The sequence below is a fragment of the Urocampus carinirostris genome, chromosome 1, assembly GCF_059441175.1.
Source record: "Urocampus carinirostris isolate Australia breed hairy pipefish chromosome 1, RoL_Ucar_1.0, whole genome shotgun sequence".
In the NCBI taxonomy this organism is placed as follows: domain Eukaryota; kingdom Metazoa; phylum Chordata; class Actinopteri; order Syngnathiformes; family Syngnathidae; genus Urocampus; species Urocampus carinirostris.
The window spans coordinates 62,112,314-62,128,964 of record NC_142349.1 but is presented as its reverse complement, the minus strand read 5'-3'; the positions used below and the strand labels follow the sequence as shown (position 1 = coordinate 62,128,964).

The 16,651-nt window shown below is 40.4% G+C and overlaps 1 protein-coding gene across 8 annotated transcripts in view; it reads right to left on the bottom strand.

Moving 5' to 3' along the window:
- Positions 1–420: 420 nt before the first annotated feature.
- The window catches only part of adgrl2b.1 (adhesion G protein-coupled receptor L2b, tandem duplicate 1), a 238,403-nt gene continuing 222,172 nt past the window's right edge, over positions 421–16,651 (bottom strand). For 3 of the 8 annotated variants that reach the window (XM_088347604.1, XM_088347614.1, XM_088347622.1), the window contains 3 exons: positions 15,816–15,912; positions 9,154–9,279; positions 421–1,656 (listed from right to left, as the gene is read on the bottom strand). In XM_088347604.1, coding sequence (XP_088203730.1) covers positions 875–1,656; positions 9,154–9,279; positions 15,816–15,912 — 1,005 coding nt within the window. In that variant the 3' untranslated portion in view covers positions 421–874. The remainder of the gene's footprint in view (positions 1,657–9,153; positions 9,280–15,815; positions 15,913–16,651) is intronic. The other 5 variants (XM_088347630.1, XM_088347639.1, XM_088347667.1 and 2 more) reach the window with 3 other exon arrangements.

Below are 16,651 nucleotides of genomic sequence, written 5' to 3'. Positions count from 1 at the left end.
CTGATGTCCCAAGATTATGCTTAAAAGCAGTCAATAACCCTTTGAAAACCAAACAGATGGAAACATTCGCTTAAAGGTTGTGTAAAAACGCGGAAATATCTGAATACAAAACACGTAAAACCACCCCCAGGGAACCCTTTAATTACCCAAATAATGGTCATATGTACACATTGGGGTACATAAAACCTTCGAGAAAGGCAGAGAAAATGGTAGGACAGAACCTTATTTCTGGATGGAGTGTGGTGCCATTAAAGTAACGTCTGTTGCGGTTGTACGTAGCGTTATACGTATTAAAGGGGTAAAACCTTGACTGCACGTAAATTAAGTCAAATAAGAAAAAGGAAACGTCCATAAATAATAATAACAATACAGTTCTACCGGATGTCCTTTGTATAAACAGGTCGGCCAGACGGCTACGGGTAGTTTCCAACGTCTTTATTGACGAGATCACCATTATACAACACTCAACTCAGGAAACATCAATGCAACGTGTTTTGTTTTTGTTGGATCACAATCGATCTTTTCGGAGTTCTGCCCTGGCGGGCCAAGCTTCTGGATCAGCGATAGTACAGAACTTCAAAAAAGGAAAACAAAACGGTAAAATGCCTCGATTTTTTTTTCTTCACGTGCGCGGTCTGTAACTAATAAACAATCTTTGACAAATCTTGACGTCCGTACCGGGCCTCCAAAGTTTTGACAGCAGGGTAGTCCTGGTCCACATTCAGTTTTCGGAAGAACACATAGTTCTGTGTGCCAAACCTCCTGATAAGAAGTTATGATTCATTCCTTTACCTTCCCAACCTCCAGGGGGCGTTTGTGGAGCGCGGACCTCAGTGTCTCGCCAATAAAAACGTCCGCCCAGTCGGGGTTGAGCTCAGAGGCTGGTGATGATCTGCATCTGTCCGTCCGCGGAGGCGTCCCCCTCCTGGGTGGAGACGCAGCCGTCGCTGGGAACTCGGTTGATGTGGTAGTAGGACAGCGGTGGGGCGTCCCCAAGTTCGGGCATGCTTTTGCGGTACGCGTCCTCGCTTTGGGTAGAGGGGGAGAACTCGTCCTCTTCATCCTCCTCCTCTGGGGGGTACGGCGAAACCGGGGGCGAGTCCCTCAAGTTGGGCATGCTGGTGTAAAGCGAATCCCGGTTGTCGGCGCTGGCGTCCTCCCCCTGGACCTGGCTCTCCGTTTGCTTGGGAGCCTTCTGGGCGCTGTAAAGGAGAGAGTGAGTCCTCTGGGGCAGGAGGGGGGCCTCTAACGCCTCCTTGTGGTGGGGGTGCAGGAGCAGCTCCAAGGGGACGTGGCCCTCACGTACGTTCCCTCTGGGCGGGGACGACGCCTCGACGGCGTCCGCCTCGATGGCGTCGTCCTCGCTGCCGCTTCCGCCGCACCGGTCCGGTTCCGCTCGAGTTTGAAGGACCTGCGGCGGGTCCCGGTGGGCGTCGCCGCGGCCTCTGGGGGCCACGCGGGGCCGTAGGTTGTTGTGCACGATCTCGGATATGATCATCTTCTCGAAGGCGGCGTCGTCCAGGTTGACGGGCGGAGGGGGCCGCAAGCCCACGCCTTCATAGTCGTCTCGCAGGGAGTAGCTGTTGTTGAAGTTGCCGTTGAGGGGGAGGGTGTCCATGGCGCTGATGTCCCTGCTGTTGCTCAGGGACGGCTGTCCTGCAACAAATGAGGGACGACAGGTGAGATGAGATTTGGCGAATTATCGCTGAGCCCGGCGCATCGATACCACATCCTCATGGACTCGATACTGCTCAGTATGGTCTAGCATCAAAGCTATGGAGAAGCAATTCTGCCAGAATAATAAATACTCTCAATTGAGTATAAAATTGGGACTATAAGCATTGGCTTCTTACTACCCCTTTTCGAACATAATATGTAACATTATTTTGTTGTTGAGTCATTGTTTTTGTTTTGTTGTTTAGTCATTGTTTTTTATTTTAATGTTCGAATAAAGTTTTCATTCATTTATTCATATATTCCTGGACTACTGAGCGCACTTTATCAAAAGCAGCATGCTCAAATTTAGGATGAAAACACCAGATTTTAAGCCACAGGCAGGGTTGGGTAGAGTTACTTTAACTGGATTACTTTCAATTACTTTTGGATTACTCCAATGCCAAATATGCTAATAAAAGACAAAAGAAACTAAATGGGAATAAAATGACTAAATGTTGTGCAGGCTTGGGGAGTAACAGAATACATGGAACCGCAAAAATTATGTTGGCAAGCTGTTAGGATTTATTTTCATTTTGTTTCTGTCGCATTTGATGTTCGTTTTGCCGGAGATCAAAGAGATCAAAGCCAGGAGAGAAAGCTTACCACGTGTTGTGAGTCATAATTTTATCCATATTTAGTTTCTTTTGTCTTTTATTAGCATATTTGGTGTTGGAGTAATCCAAAAGTAATTGAAAGTAATCAAGTTAAAGTAACCCTACCCAACCCTGGCCACAGGCATATATATGTCCGTGCATAACGGAGATTAGGACTTACCTACAGTATCTACTATATAGCTGTAGTTGTGCAATAATTGATCAGTCAAAAATATCTCTGACCACAATGGCTAAACATTGAATGCAACCACATCTCTCGAGCCACAAGATTACGGTCCATCTTTTGTAAAAATGTCCGAACAATAATCATGGTATATCTTGGTGGCTCAAACACAGAAGTGAGGTGCTTCTTTGTGTTTCCCTTTCTTTTAGGGCGACTTTCTGCTTTCTTAATTCTCTATCATTCATATCTGGTACTGTGAATGAAAAGATTGAGATCTAGTCTTATCAATCTAAATTTATCCATCCAAATCTACTACTGATAAATCTTGTTGTGTGTGTGGGTGTGTGTGCGTGTTAGTATGTGACTTGTAGGCCCCTAAATTGGCTGAACCGATTTTCTAAAAAATTTACAGTTTAACTAAGTTTCATGTCACCCCAATAAATACCAACAAAATCAATAAAAATCCGCCTTGGTGTGGTCGGTTTTGCTGGGGTTTCTAACAGCCTTTGGCGGCCAAACTGGGCACTGCAGTTCCCGACCATTCCAAGCAGTCGAATCCAATCTTCTATCAGCCCAGAAACACCAGGCCACTGTGCTCGTAATCAAATCTAGTGCTTTTTCGCTCGTCATTTGTTATACCACTGGTGGTCTAGTGGTTAGGATTCGGTGCTCCTACTGCCCGGTCCTGGTTTCGATTCCTATTGTATCGAATGTTTTGCGATTGTTGTCAGCTATATTTTTTGACAGTTTAATCTTTGCGCAAATATGGTATCATACAAACATAAACCCTCGTGCATAACCGAGCTTTGAGCTCTCTTTAGGCAAAAAAAAAAAAAAAAAGGAGCGTAATACACAAATAAATACGGCATGTCATATATTTGGGTTTTACAGGATTTCATCATATGTTCATTTATTTATGTGGCATGTATGTTTTTATTCATTTCTACATTTTTTCTAGATATGGCAAGGTCGGAACGTAAAGCCTGCGATAAACGAGGGTTCACTGCACTGAGAGTCATTGTTCTATCCTCATTTTTGTGGAGGTGACCTAAGATTTAATCCTGAACAATATCGGCGTCATGAGGAAAGACAAACAAAAATGGATCATACAGCAAAGCAGGGGCAGAAGCATGAGGATATTCCAAAGCAGCCACAGAAACACAAAAGAACGAAAAAAGCATGTTCAACACGATCAATGAATAAAACATTACACCCATTAAGAGAAGACGGAAAACAAGCAGTGTAGGACACAGATGGCCCGCCACCTCGATGGCCCAGCCGTTCCCCATAATAAACACACATTCACAAACAGGAGACACAGGAGAGACACACAGAGGCACGGTGCAATGACTCACTTGGTCACCACTCACATCAAGTGCGTCTGCTCAGGCCAGCGGGCCCGAGCACAGCTGATGTGCAAAAGAAAGTGGAAACAAAAGACGGCCGTTTTGAAAATTGCAGCGGCAAATGTCGCCGATAATTCAGTCGGCTCCTGTCCTCCCGTTGCAAGATAATAGGACTCTTTAGTGTGTGACACTTTTGGAGGAGGACAAAAGCAAGGACGACTGAATCCTGGACTCAGCAGGTGAAGGAAAAGGCTCAGCGGCAAGCACACGACTGCTAGCTCCCTTTTTTTTTTGCAACCTCCCAACCCGGATTTATGACTGACACATGACTTTTTAAAAAAAAATACACACAAGCGCTGGCGCGCACACACAAAGTCGATTCGTCTTTTCCAAAGTCACATATAAGCACTTTTGGTTCCATTTCCAAAGCTTTTCACAGCTAGGTATTTTTGAACGGGTCAATCATTTGGAGGCACATGAACTCAATACCAAGATTATTTTCCCACTAGAGTAAACGTAGCATTTGATTTTTATAGGATGACAGAATAATTCTGGATCTGGTCATATAACAAAAAATGCATTTAAGCTATATTTAGATCAGTACCACTTGTGAGGCCCTTCTCTAGGTTTCTTATTTTCCTCGTGCTGAGGTTTTGAGTTTTTCCTTGCCCTCATGTAGGTTTTAGGTCAGGGGATTACTGTACAGGACATTACTGTAGTGCTTCTTTCTGCCTCTACCGGCGTGTGGCGCTGGGAGAGCTCACCCAGCAACAATCCGAAGAAGAAATCCGGCTTCTGCTTCCTAGTTCTTGTGTAAACATACTATACTGTATCTTTGACATGTTTATAGTTTAATACTGTATCTTCTGCATTCATTCAATACGGTTGGTGTAAAGTGCAAAGAAGAGGCGAGCTGTTTCAATTGAAATGAAAGTGGAATAAGAAAGCTTGATGCGGTTGAAAAAAATGGTTGGATCGCATTTTTTCTGCCACTTTTTACCACGCAGGAGGAAGTCGTCCAACTGTTGGGACTCCTCTTCCAAAAGTAAGTTAAACTTAACTTTCTTTATCTTAATAGAGCATATTATTTTATGAAATGTTTACTTTTTTTAGTACAAAACAATACAGGTTACTCATATAAGCTTTACTTATACAAACCTTAAACATACAAAATATAGCACTGAAGCAACTTACGAAGAAATTCAACTTCCGAACGATTGTCCGTAAGTGGGGCAGCGTCTGTACATTTCATACCGATTTTTAATGTAAATATACGAGTGCGCACATGGATAAATACGGTAACGTAACTAAAGTAAAATTGTGGGAACGAAAATTCCATTTAAAATATACACGTCGGTAACCACTTCAGTGAGCCGTATAAACGACACCCACAGAAAAAAAAGCAGTTTTTCGACCCTGAGGAGTCATCTCGAGTGTTTTGTTTGTTGCCTCCGTTGTTTTCCCGAACGCGAGCGCTAACCTTCATACGCTCCCTCCCGTTTGATGTACTTTGATTCCGCAGAAGAATTTTATAAGCCCGGAGCACGGCCGGGCTGACATTTTAGTGGCGGCGGGGGCGGGTAGGGAAAGAAGTTCTATAAATCGAATAAAAACACGGAGAGATGACAGCTAGCGGCCATGAAAGCGATTTCATCCAAAGACAGCGAAGGGGAAAAAGAAAGAGGTGGGGTTTTTATTGGCCGTTTTCTAAATTTGCATATATTTATGCGCGGGCAGGTAGCGTCCACCGGGAGCTTCGCAGGTGTGCGAGTGGAATAAATAGGAGACGAATGGACGGCGTGACAGCTGCGTTCTGGGAACGCATCCAGAGGAAAATTCGTCCAAGATGTTTGCGAGGCCCGGACGGCGCGAGGACGAACATCTGCCGAGCATTTACTCCGTATTAATACGCTCGTAAGACACGACCGTGGGGCTTTCTCTTCCCCGAGGCGCCAAAAGGAATGATTAGAACAGGTCCGATGTGAAAAGAAGATCCCGTCTCCCGCCGCGATTTTCCTACTCTGGAATCAGTCGTCCGAGTTGCCGGGAAGTGCCACTCCATATGCCGGCTGCCTTCTTGATCGACTCATAAAGACACTTGGAAACTTTCCTCCGGAGGAAGGACGGACTTTCATATGAATCAACGTTTACTATTAAAATCAAATGCAAAGGGTCCCAAATATAGGTTGAGGGTGCTTGCTGCAGAACAACCTGTGGGCGGAGCTGCACCAGGTGCAGCCCCGCCCACAGGTTAGATCCCATCAACCAGAATTTTTATTTATTTATGAACAGGGTTGGGTAGGGTTACTTTAACTTGATTACTTTCAATTACTTTTGGAATACTCCAATACCAAATATGCTAATAAAAGACAAAAGAAACTAAATATGAATAAAATGACTCAATTTGATGCAGGCTCGGGGAGTAACGGAATACATGGAACGGCAAAAATGATGTTGGCAAGCAGTTTGGATTTATTTTCATTTTGTTTTCGTCGCATTTTATGTTAGTTTTGCCGGAGATCAAAGCCAGGAGAGAAAGCTTACCACGTGTTGTGAGTCATCATTTTATTCATATTTAGTTTCTTTTGTCTTTTATTAGCATATTTGGAATTGGAGTAATCCAAAAGTAATTGAAAGTAATCCAGTTAAAGTAACCCTACCCAACCCTGCCGACCAACATAAAGATTGTATTAGGTTGATCTCTTCGTATTTTTTTGCTCTCCTCGCACGGAGCCGCTGTTGCTTTTCTCCATTCTCTTTTATGATCAAATAGGAAGAATATCTGAGGGCTACGTCCGTGCACCCGCGCCGCATCACACAAGCCTTTTTTTCTCCCTTTGATTGGCTTTTTTTCTCCCCATGGCTGCGCCGGCGTAGAATTAGGTCATCGCAGACACAAGTAAACATCGACTGAATTAAAGATGACTGGTACAAAGTGTTTTTTTTTTTTTGCCATTGAGCAAAATTCAGTGACTTGCCAAATTATAGGGAGAGACCCTTTCACATAGTCATATTTTAGTTTGTTGATTGTAAATGAATCAATTCTAATTGTGGGAGTTGTTTTTTTCTCAATGCTGTATCCTAAAAACGTGCATTTTATTCTGAAAACAGTCCGTTGGCGTCTGGGACGTTTTATCTGCAATTTCATGTCATGGTGTAGTTACTGGCAGTTTTAAATATAAGAATGTAACCTTTTCTTGTCCGAATCAGATGATAAAAATGGATGTTTCCTGCACAGAAACGTAACAAAAACTGCACAAATTCAAAGCGATGAAACGTGCTAGCTTCTTGTAACATGTGTTGTGACGAATATACAAGATTGTTGTTGTCACTTGAAAAACATGTTTCTCCGATTTAAGATTTATTTTTCTTTTGTGGATTGTTTTAGCAAAAAAAGGTCCAAATTAACGAAATGAGTAATATGTTTGTATGAAAGTAACGACATAATATAAGTAGCAGTTATCACAACAACTAATATATATAATACAAAAATATCTGTCTATAGCTACCTACCTGTCTATAGATTTCTCGAGTGATATCTATCTACAATATATCTATATCCATACCTACCCACCTACCTAACTATCCATACCTACCTATATTTACCAAGCTACCTATTTATATCGACTGACTACCTACCAATACCTACATAGTACCTACCTACACCTACTTATATTTACTGACCTATATCTATATACTGTACCTACCTATATACTGTATATTTAATTGTTTAAATACCTACAACTGGGGGCGGCAGTGGCTCAGGAGGTAGAGCGTTTGTCTTGGGATCAAGAGATCGCAGTTCGAATCCCGGCTCCTCTGTGTTACATGTCGAAGTGTCCTTGGGTAAGACACTGAACCCTTAATACCCCCAATAAGCAGGTTAGCGCCTTACATGGCTGCACGGCCGCTATTGGGAAATGTGAAGCACACTGTAAAGCGCTTTGGGAAGTCTTGACTTGAAAAGCGCTATATAAATGCAGATCATTTCATCATTTCATTTACAACTACCTGACCACATCTGTCTACCTAGTGTAACCACCTACCTATTTACACAGACATATCCACACAAGCAGATCCATACTAACTTACCTACCTACCTACCCAACCCTACTGACCTACATATCGATACTTACCTACCTACCTACCTACCTACGCATGCCTATCCATACCTGCATGCCTATCCATACCTACCTACCTAAGTCATGATTATTTGTATAGCCCTTCCATACCGACCTACCTACCTACCTATCTATCCATACTTACTTTACCTACTTAAACCTGCCACCCCTACCAATAATACCTGCCTATCTAACTACCTACAGACCTACCTATCCATACATATCCATACATATCTATACCTATTTGACCTATATCTATGTACCTAACTATACACTGTATATCTACTTGTTTAACTACCTACAACTACCTAACCACATCTATACCTAGTGTACCCACCTACCTATTTACACAGACATATCCACACTAGCAGATCCATACCTACCTACCTAACTATGCATGCCTATCCATACCTACCTACGTACCTATCCATACCCCTTCATTTCAACCTACCTAAGTCAAGTCATGATTATTTGTATAGCCCTTCCATACCTACCTGCCTACCTACCTCCATATCAATCCATACTTACTTTACCTACTTAAACCTCCCACCCTACATATTAATACCAGCCTATCAAACTACCTACAAACCAACCTATCCATAGATATACATTCCTACCTACCTATCCATACCTATACATACCTACCTATCCATCCCTAAGTCTTTATATATCTCTATTTACCTATGTCGACTTATATGTAGCTAATGTTATATCCGTTTTTTATACTAATCTGCTTCAGATAATAATTTCATCAGCGTTTTTTCTTCCTAAATTATTTTCCAACAACATTCCAGATATTTTAAAACTAGACTTAATGAGAGTCTGTATGATATTAAGTTTTTATTCCACCCAAAAACAACTTTTTATTGTGATTCTAAAACTGTTACGTATAAGTCATAAAAAAATTCCATAACACTTAACACAAAAATCTCTTGAAATCTACAATACAGAGTACATTTAAATCTATTTGGTATTTGAGATCACGATTCCTTTACTTGTACGGCCCTTTGTATGCGACAACGGTCATCTTCAAGTGCTTTCAAAATTCAATTGAGCTCCCAAGTGAGGACCTGATCTGGTCTGCTGGGTTTAATTTAAAAACAGCAAAGACAGAAATTTTCTTTTTGGAAATCTCGGTTTTGCACATCTTTCGACATGTGCGCTTGCAGGTGAATGAAGCATAAAGTGCACACCTGGAGAGTGAAAGGTTGGCGGAGAGGGCGTGTTGCACACCACCGTCTCGGCCAGCAGGTTGTTATAAGGGTTAGTGTCGTGCGGGCGGAGGAGAGGGTTAGTGAGGAGGTAGTTGCCCGGCATGCCTGAAATTACAAAAGAAAAAGGATGTCAGAACAGATAGTCGAAGAAGGAGTGCAGAAAGAAGGAATTGGTGCGCCCCTAGGACCTGTGTTACGCCCACCCAAGCCATTCAGCGCATAAAACTGTGAAAACAAATCTTTTTTTTTTGTTGCCAAATTAAACTGTGAAAAATGTATACTATTGCACGAAACTCTGGTGGGGGGAAAAAAATAAAAATAAATAAATAAATAAATATATATATATATATATATATATATATATATATATACACCGTAAATTCCGGACTATAAGCCGCTACTTTTTTCCCAAACTTTCAACCCCGCGGTTTATTCAGTGATGCGGCCAATTTATGTAATTTTTTTAACAGCTGCCAGCGGCGCTCGAGTACAAGAGGTAGGATTTAGACTGCAACTTTTTAGCTTGTGCCCAAATTAAATTAGCGTAGACATATCTTCATCATGCAAATTGCAAAAAGAAAGGCACATGATGCAACATTCAAGCTGAACGCATTTGGACAGTCTGATATAGAAGGAAACAGAACTATCGCGCACAAACTTTACTTTGCGAGCGTGAGGCTAGCGTGTTTTTGAATAAGGGAGCGTGGGACGACATCTATATGACAAAGACTCTTTCCCAGACCAAAGGAAGACGACTTTGATGATGTCAGCTATAAGGAGGAAGATGAGGACGGCTTACCATGCTCACTACAAGTACGGTATGTTTTTTTTAACAGAGCTGTTTGCTGTGTTGCGAGTGTGTTCCTAGTAGCGTTTTGCTACCCTTCACAGGCACGGTTTGGGATGAAAGTTATAATATTATTATTAAAGCTTTGAAAACTCTCTCGGTGTACTGTCTTTCTTTGTAAATATGTGTAACCATGTATAAAATGTATTTGCAACTGTATATTTTTGTAATGTATTTATTTTAGAAAAATATTCTGATATGTTTTGTACGAGCAAATGAGAAAGAAGGGACGGGGCAAACGCGGGCTGACGGGAAGTGGAGTAAAGGCGAGACGTGTTTGTGGATGCGGCCGACAATAGTGGATGTATATTTTTCCCACCCTTACCTTTGGAAGTATACACTTTTTTCCTTGGATTACTTTCAACAGGCACCTGGACTCTGCAGGTCTGCAGTAAATGTTAAGTACCAGTATCATTTTCCGTTCATTTAGAAGGCTGTGTTTTTTGGACTGTATCGGGTATGGGTTAACATCGTGTTTGTATTGCGGTTTTTCAGTGTGGGCGCATGCGGCTAATATACAGGTGCGGCTTGTGTATGTACAAAATCGGTTTTCCCCCCGAAATGTGGTGGGTGCGACTTATAATCAGGTGCGCTCTATAGTCCGGAATTTACGGTATATGTATATACCCACACCTTGTGAATGACATTGAGTTTTTATGTTTAATTGCTGCAACTAAAACGTTATTGCACTTATTTTCTTTGCGCTATTGTTACAATGCACTATTCTTCATTGCATTATAATTATTATAAATAAGAACTATGTTGTAATGATGTTTTTAGTTGTATAGATTCTATTGAGTCTTTTATCTATGTTGTCTATAAAGTCTTTATGTTTTGCCCTGGAGTGCCATGTCTAATCTCATAACATACAACGCTTCACAACGTTGGTATCAATGAGATTAAAGAAAATACAAATTATAATTCTATTTTAAGATTTATAAAACAAACCCCCCAAAAAATAATAAACATAAAACATGACTAACACAATACATGCCTGACACCAATAACTAACCCAATCTATATATATTTATGTTGGGATTGAAAAGCATTCCTTCAAAGGTATCAGTCATGTTTGGCTCTTGTAAAATCAATGCTACACAATAGTGGTATCAAAACCTGGTATCCGTATGTATATATAAGAGAAAGGTGGGATTTCACATCACTACAAATTCTTAGTAGTACAGACGCTCCCCTACTTACGAACATTCGACTTACGCAAAACAGTAGATACGATAATTTTTTTCCGGACATTCCTGTAAATTTGATTTTGTACTGTGAGCACCTTTTTCCGAGTACTGTAGCGCTTCTTTCCGCCCCGTGGCGCTGTGAGAGGTCACCCAGCATCCACCCCAAAGAAGAAATCTGGCTTCTACTTCCTGGTTTCTGTGTATACAAGCTGGACTGTATCTCTAGCACGCTAAGAACTTTGACGTTTTCATTGTTTAACATCTCGTGCATCCATTCGTTATGGTTGGTGTAAAGCATAGAGAAGAGGCGAGCCGCTTCTTTTGAAATGAAACTGGAATATGAAAGCTTGATGCGGTTTTTACCATGGAGGAGAAAGTTGCCTAACTCTTCCAAAAGTAAGTTAAACATAATTTTATTTATCTTTATAGAGCATATTATTTTATAAAATGTTTATTTTTTAGTATAACACAAAACAGGTTACTTATATAAACCTTAAACATACAAAATATAGCAACTTACGAACAAATTCAACTTGCAAACGATTGTAATAGGGGCAGCGTCTGTAATCTTTAAATACGTTTTTACCCTCTAAGCTGACCTTGGCAAAAGGATTTGGTATCAGTACCTTTTTTTAATGTGTCGGTGGCCAATACCAGTACAATAAAAAACAAAAATGAGGGGGATTTTAACTTGCCATTAAAAAATATAATACAAAGGAAAATTTTACGATTGGATTTTAAGGTATTTCTGCTACACATGTTTTAATCTGCTCTGTTAAAATTCCATTGCATTGTTTGTCTTAAGGTAATTCAAGTCATGTTGGTTGTATTGCATCTTATTTATTAAGTCTATTGTTAAAAGTTTCAGGGAGCTATTTAGGGTTTAATGTATCTTTATACCAGTTGCTGCTGAGCCTACTTTTATTATTTATTATTTTTGGGTTAAAGTGAAAGATTAGTCATGTTAGTTGACATTAAAACACATATTCTTGGTTTCTTTTGGGAAATTTCTTAGGCCAAGCTTTTTTGCCAATGACTATCGGCTCTAAATATTGGTTATCATCCTCCTCCAAATACTAATAATCTGTATCGGCCCTGAAAAACCCATATCGGTTGATCATTAGTTAGGACATCTGCAGTCCTCTGCATCTCAGACAGTTTAAACAGGCCCCAAAAAAATCCCATTCATTCTGAGTCGACTTTATTGTTAAGAGACTTTTTGGGCCCGCACTCTTTTGGCAAACTCAAATTGAAATAAAGTTTAGGATTGATTGTACGTGATTGAATGGCTTTTCCCTAAGTGTGAAATCAGGCATCCATTCAGAGCACGGAGAAATGCCATAAATCTACATAATAGCTCTTAGCGACGTTACATTTAGATATTGCGACGGCCTCTTGAAAATTTGCCCTTCAATCACCCCGAAGCTGGCGACACCGGCCGACTCCAGCTCTTAGAAGCGCAGCGAAGACGTATAAAGATGTTCTTCAAACAAGCTGTCAGACAACGTTAGCATTACGTGGAGACTGAAGACAAACAAAAAATAAAAAATAAAAACTGGGTTATCGCCCTGCGTATCCTGTTAGCACAAGCAATCGAACGAGCTCTTCGCCCGTTGGATTGAAGTCGACCGGCTCGCTTTTTCAAAAAAAGATTTCTAATTAGGTTTTGAGTCTGTGGCAGCGCAGCGGGGGAGCTTTGGCAGAGCTCGGGATTCTTCCCAAAACACGCTCTGACCTCCGCATGACTCGCTCATCTCCCCTTCTCTACTTCTTCTCGACAAGCCTTGCCGGATGAGTGAGGAGAGGCCTCGCTGTCACGGGTGTCGCCTCTCAACCCGTCAGGTCGAAAAAAGCAATCCTTTTTTTTAAGGAGTTCCAAAAAGCAGCCAAAGTGAAGCAAACATCTCCTAACTTTGTAATGTTTTGCAGTGATGTGCAGATAGGGAAAGCTGTACCTCAGCTATCATCGTGAATATATAAAATTAAAGATATATTAAATGGTTGCACAGTGGCCTCTCTACATACGAGATTAAGTCGTTCCTGCATCAAGCTCGTATCTAGAATTTCTCCTATCCTAAATGAATTTTCTCTATAAGATATACTGCATTTTTCAGACTATAAGTCGCTCAGGAGTACTAGTCGCACCAGCTTAAAATTAGTATTTAAGAAGGTAATAAACATATACAAGTCGCACTTGAAGTCGTATTGAGGGGGGGATATTTTGATAAAATCCAACACCAAAAGAAAACATGTTTAATATAAAAATGCCCTTCCTAGCATACATCACTCGCACAAACGTAACTAAAACGACTTCGTATCTTATTTTTGGGGAATGTATTAGAACAGTAAAACACAGAGCATTTGCACATTGTGTAAAATTCACTTTTGATCAGTTACGTAACGGTGTTATTTTTTTCAGTAGCGGGGTAATGTAACAATTTTTTTCTGCTGTTACAACACCGTTAACGTTATTGGCGGTCAATAGCGGTGAATTACTTTGGCCCCAACACACCGATGCCAGCTTGTCCCTTATGGCACACCTGACAACTTTTTTTTAGTGGCGCGTTTTTCTGCTTTCCTCCGAATCGTTTGCGTCATGTCTATCGGATCATGTCACCATTCAAATTGGCGACCATCATAGAGTTAGATAGCGATTATCAATACAGTATTTACGAACGTGCCAAAAGATAATGCGAATTGGTGGATGCAGTGGCAGCTGGCTAGTGTCGTTCGCAAGCAAAACGGCTCTATGAAATGGAAGTGAACGAAGGAGCCGGCTCCCGAACCAATCAATAGCGCCTTGCCTTAGATTGGTCAAAATGCATTTTTGGGGGGATTTCTTTTTTTTTTTTTTTACTATAAATATTTTGAATGTTAATGTGTTTGTATAAAAATGTAAAGTTTATTCCTTTTTTTCTCCTCTCCTTTTGTTATTGTATTTTTCTTATGTTTCTTTTTTCCCATTTTTTTTCCATTTAATCTATTAAACTCAGTTTTTATTGTTTACTGCTGATTGTTATTCCATATTGTGAACTGTTTAAATGTTTTGCTCTTCAAGTGTAGGATCAATCGGTAGCTAGTGAGGTAAATAAATATGACAAGGTTCTATAACATAACTATTTGTCGGTTCTTCTCTGTTCAACAGACTAAAATACTGCTCAGAAAGTTTCAAATTCTTTGAAGGACAACAATTTTTTTAGAGTAACGTAAATAGTTACTTTCCCTGGTAACTAGTTACTTTTACTATGGAGTAATTCAGTTACTTACTCAGTTACTTGTTGGAAGAAGTTGTGACTAACTATAACATATTTTTTTAAAGTAATGTACCCAACATTGCTTCTGAATAAGTTGAAACTATCTAGTTTTACTTATTTACAAATAAAATAGTAGTTGAACATAAACATACAGTGATAAGATAAATAAAATGATATTGAGGAAATGTAGTTTGTGTTTATTATGACCACTTTCCATGGATAAGCCGGCAGTTGCTAACAGAGATGTGTGGTGGAGGAGTGAGGGAGTGCGAAAGGGGTGAGGGAGCACGAAAGATGATAAATACGATAAAAAAAAAAAACAACACAAGAGCGCGTAATCAGGTCTTTATGACAGGAAAACGGACGTGCTAACTGGGACAAGCTGATGCTGACGGTAGGCGGTCTCTAGTTGTGGCATCTGGAAATTTTCGCTTGGATTCCCTTTTGTATGTTGGTCAAGATTTTTATCTCTAAATGAAATGAACTGAAGTCAAGACTTCTCAAAGCACTTTACAGTATACTTCACGTTTCCCAATAGCGGCCGTGCAGCCATGTAAGGCGCTAACCTGCTTATTGGGGGCATTAGAGGATCAGTGTCTTACCCAAGGAAACTTAGACATGTAACCAGAGGAGCCGGGATTCGAACTGCGATCTCTTGATCCCAAGACGAGCGCTCTACCTCCTGAGCCACTACTTGTAAAGCTTGTATCCAGAGGGGCCACTGTATTTATTAAGTGTTAAAGTCTTTTCACATTTAACATCACGTTTTGGATTTTTTTTTTCTAAACCACTGAATTTTTGCAGTTAAAGCTCCAGAGACCGGAAGGAAACATATGTTGGCCTGTAGGGGGATGGCCACCATCAGGCTGTACTTACCCAAGACACACCACAGGAAATGGTCCCCCTACTACCTTAGCGGGTAAGGGGTCCAACCAACCATGAATATTATTAATAAAATTAGTATTACTGTGCGTTTGAGTATGTAAAGTTAGCCATGCAGTTCTTTTGCCTCATGGCAGATAGTAAGACCAATGAATAGAGTTATAGTAATAGCAAGCTAACAAGAAGGGAAGCCATCCAGTCATTTGTTTTCTTGTTGCATACGTTTTAATCCTAATCAAGGATTACTTCTCAATTCAGATTTATTTTTTTCCACCCTAGTATATATATTACCAATCAAATAATGAATAAGATTTAAAGTCATTTATTTGTAAATCTGACTGTGCCTTAAGCAAACACGATCTTCACCTCACATCACTGATGTTTTGTGCTATTTTTGACATTCACGACGAGAGAATAAAAAGAAAAACATTTTAACGTTTGCAGGATGCGAGCGTGTGGCGGTCTGCCTACCCTGGTTGAGCGTGGAGGTGCTGTTGATGTCTCCCGAGATGAAGGACGACTCTGATTGTTTCCTCACCGTGTCGTTCCACATGCGGCGGATTCGGCTCTGCGGGCACAGGAGGCAAGACGCCGATCAACCGGGTTGTCGCCGGGGGTGATCAAGCGAGTTGAAAAAATATTTCCATTCCCGAGAGGAATCTTAAAATGGATTTAAGTAAGTGGCTTGCATCTGCGAGTGTGCCTTGAGTATTTACCCAATTTCATTTAATTGGTCAGGAAATTTATATTCATCTACAGATAACTTGCTTATCAGGAAACAGTTTTTTGCTTGTCCACCAGATGGCAGAAGTCAAGTCACATTTATTTGTGTAGCCCTTAATCACAAAATGTCTCAAAGGATTGCACAAATCACAATTACACCATCCCCTGATTTTAAACCCATATGCGGACAAGGAAAAACAGGAAAGAATGAGAAGGGTCCTCACAATGAGAATCCCTCTTCCAGGATCCAATAGATTTAACAAGGGGTAACAGATGCCAAAGTCGCTTACCCAACAGAGCAAAAATGTCCTCGTTTCCTATATTTTAACCATTGTTTTCCTAGTTTACAAGTGTTTGAACTATTTTTCTTTTGAAATATAAAAATAGTACTTAAAATAGGCAAAATATTACCCAATCTCAGAATGTTTTATTTTATGTATTTTTTCTTTTATTTTGAATAAAAAGGGAAAAACATTGCTAAAATAAGAAAAAAAATAAAAGCAAAAAAAGCAAAAAAAACATTTTTTTAAACTGGAAATTGGACTTGAAAAAGGCAAAATTACATAGCATCTGAATAATCAGAA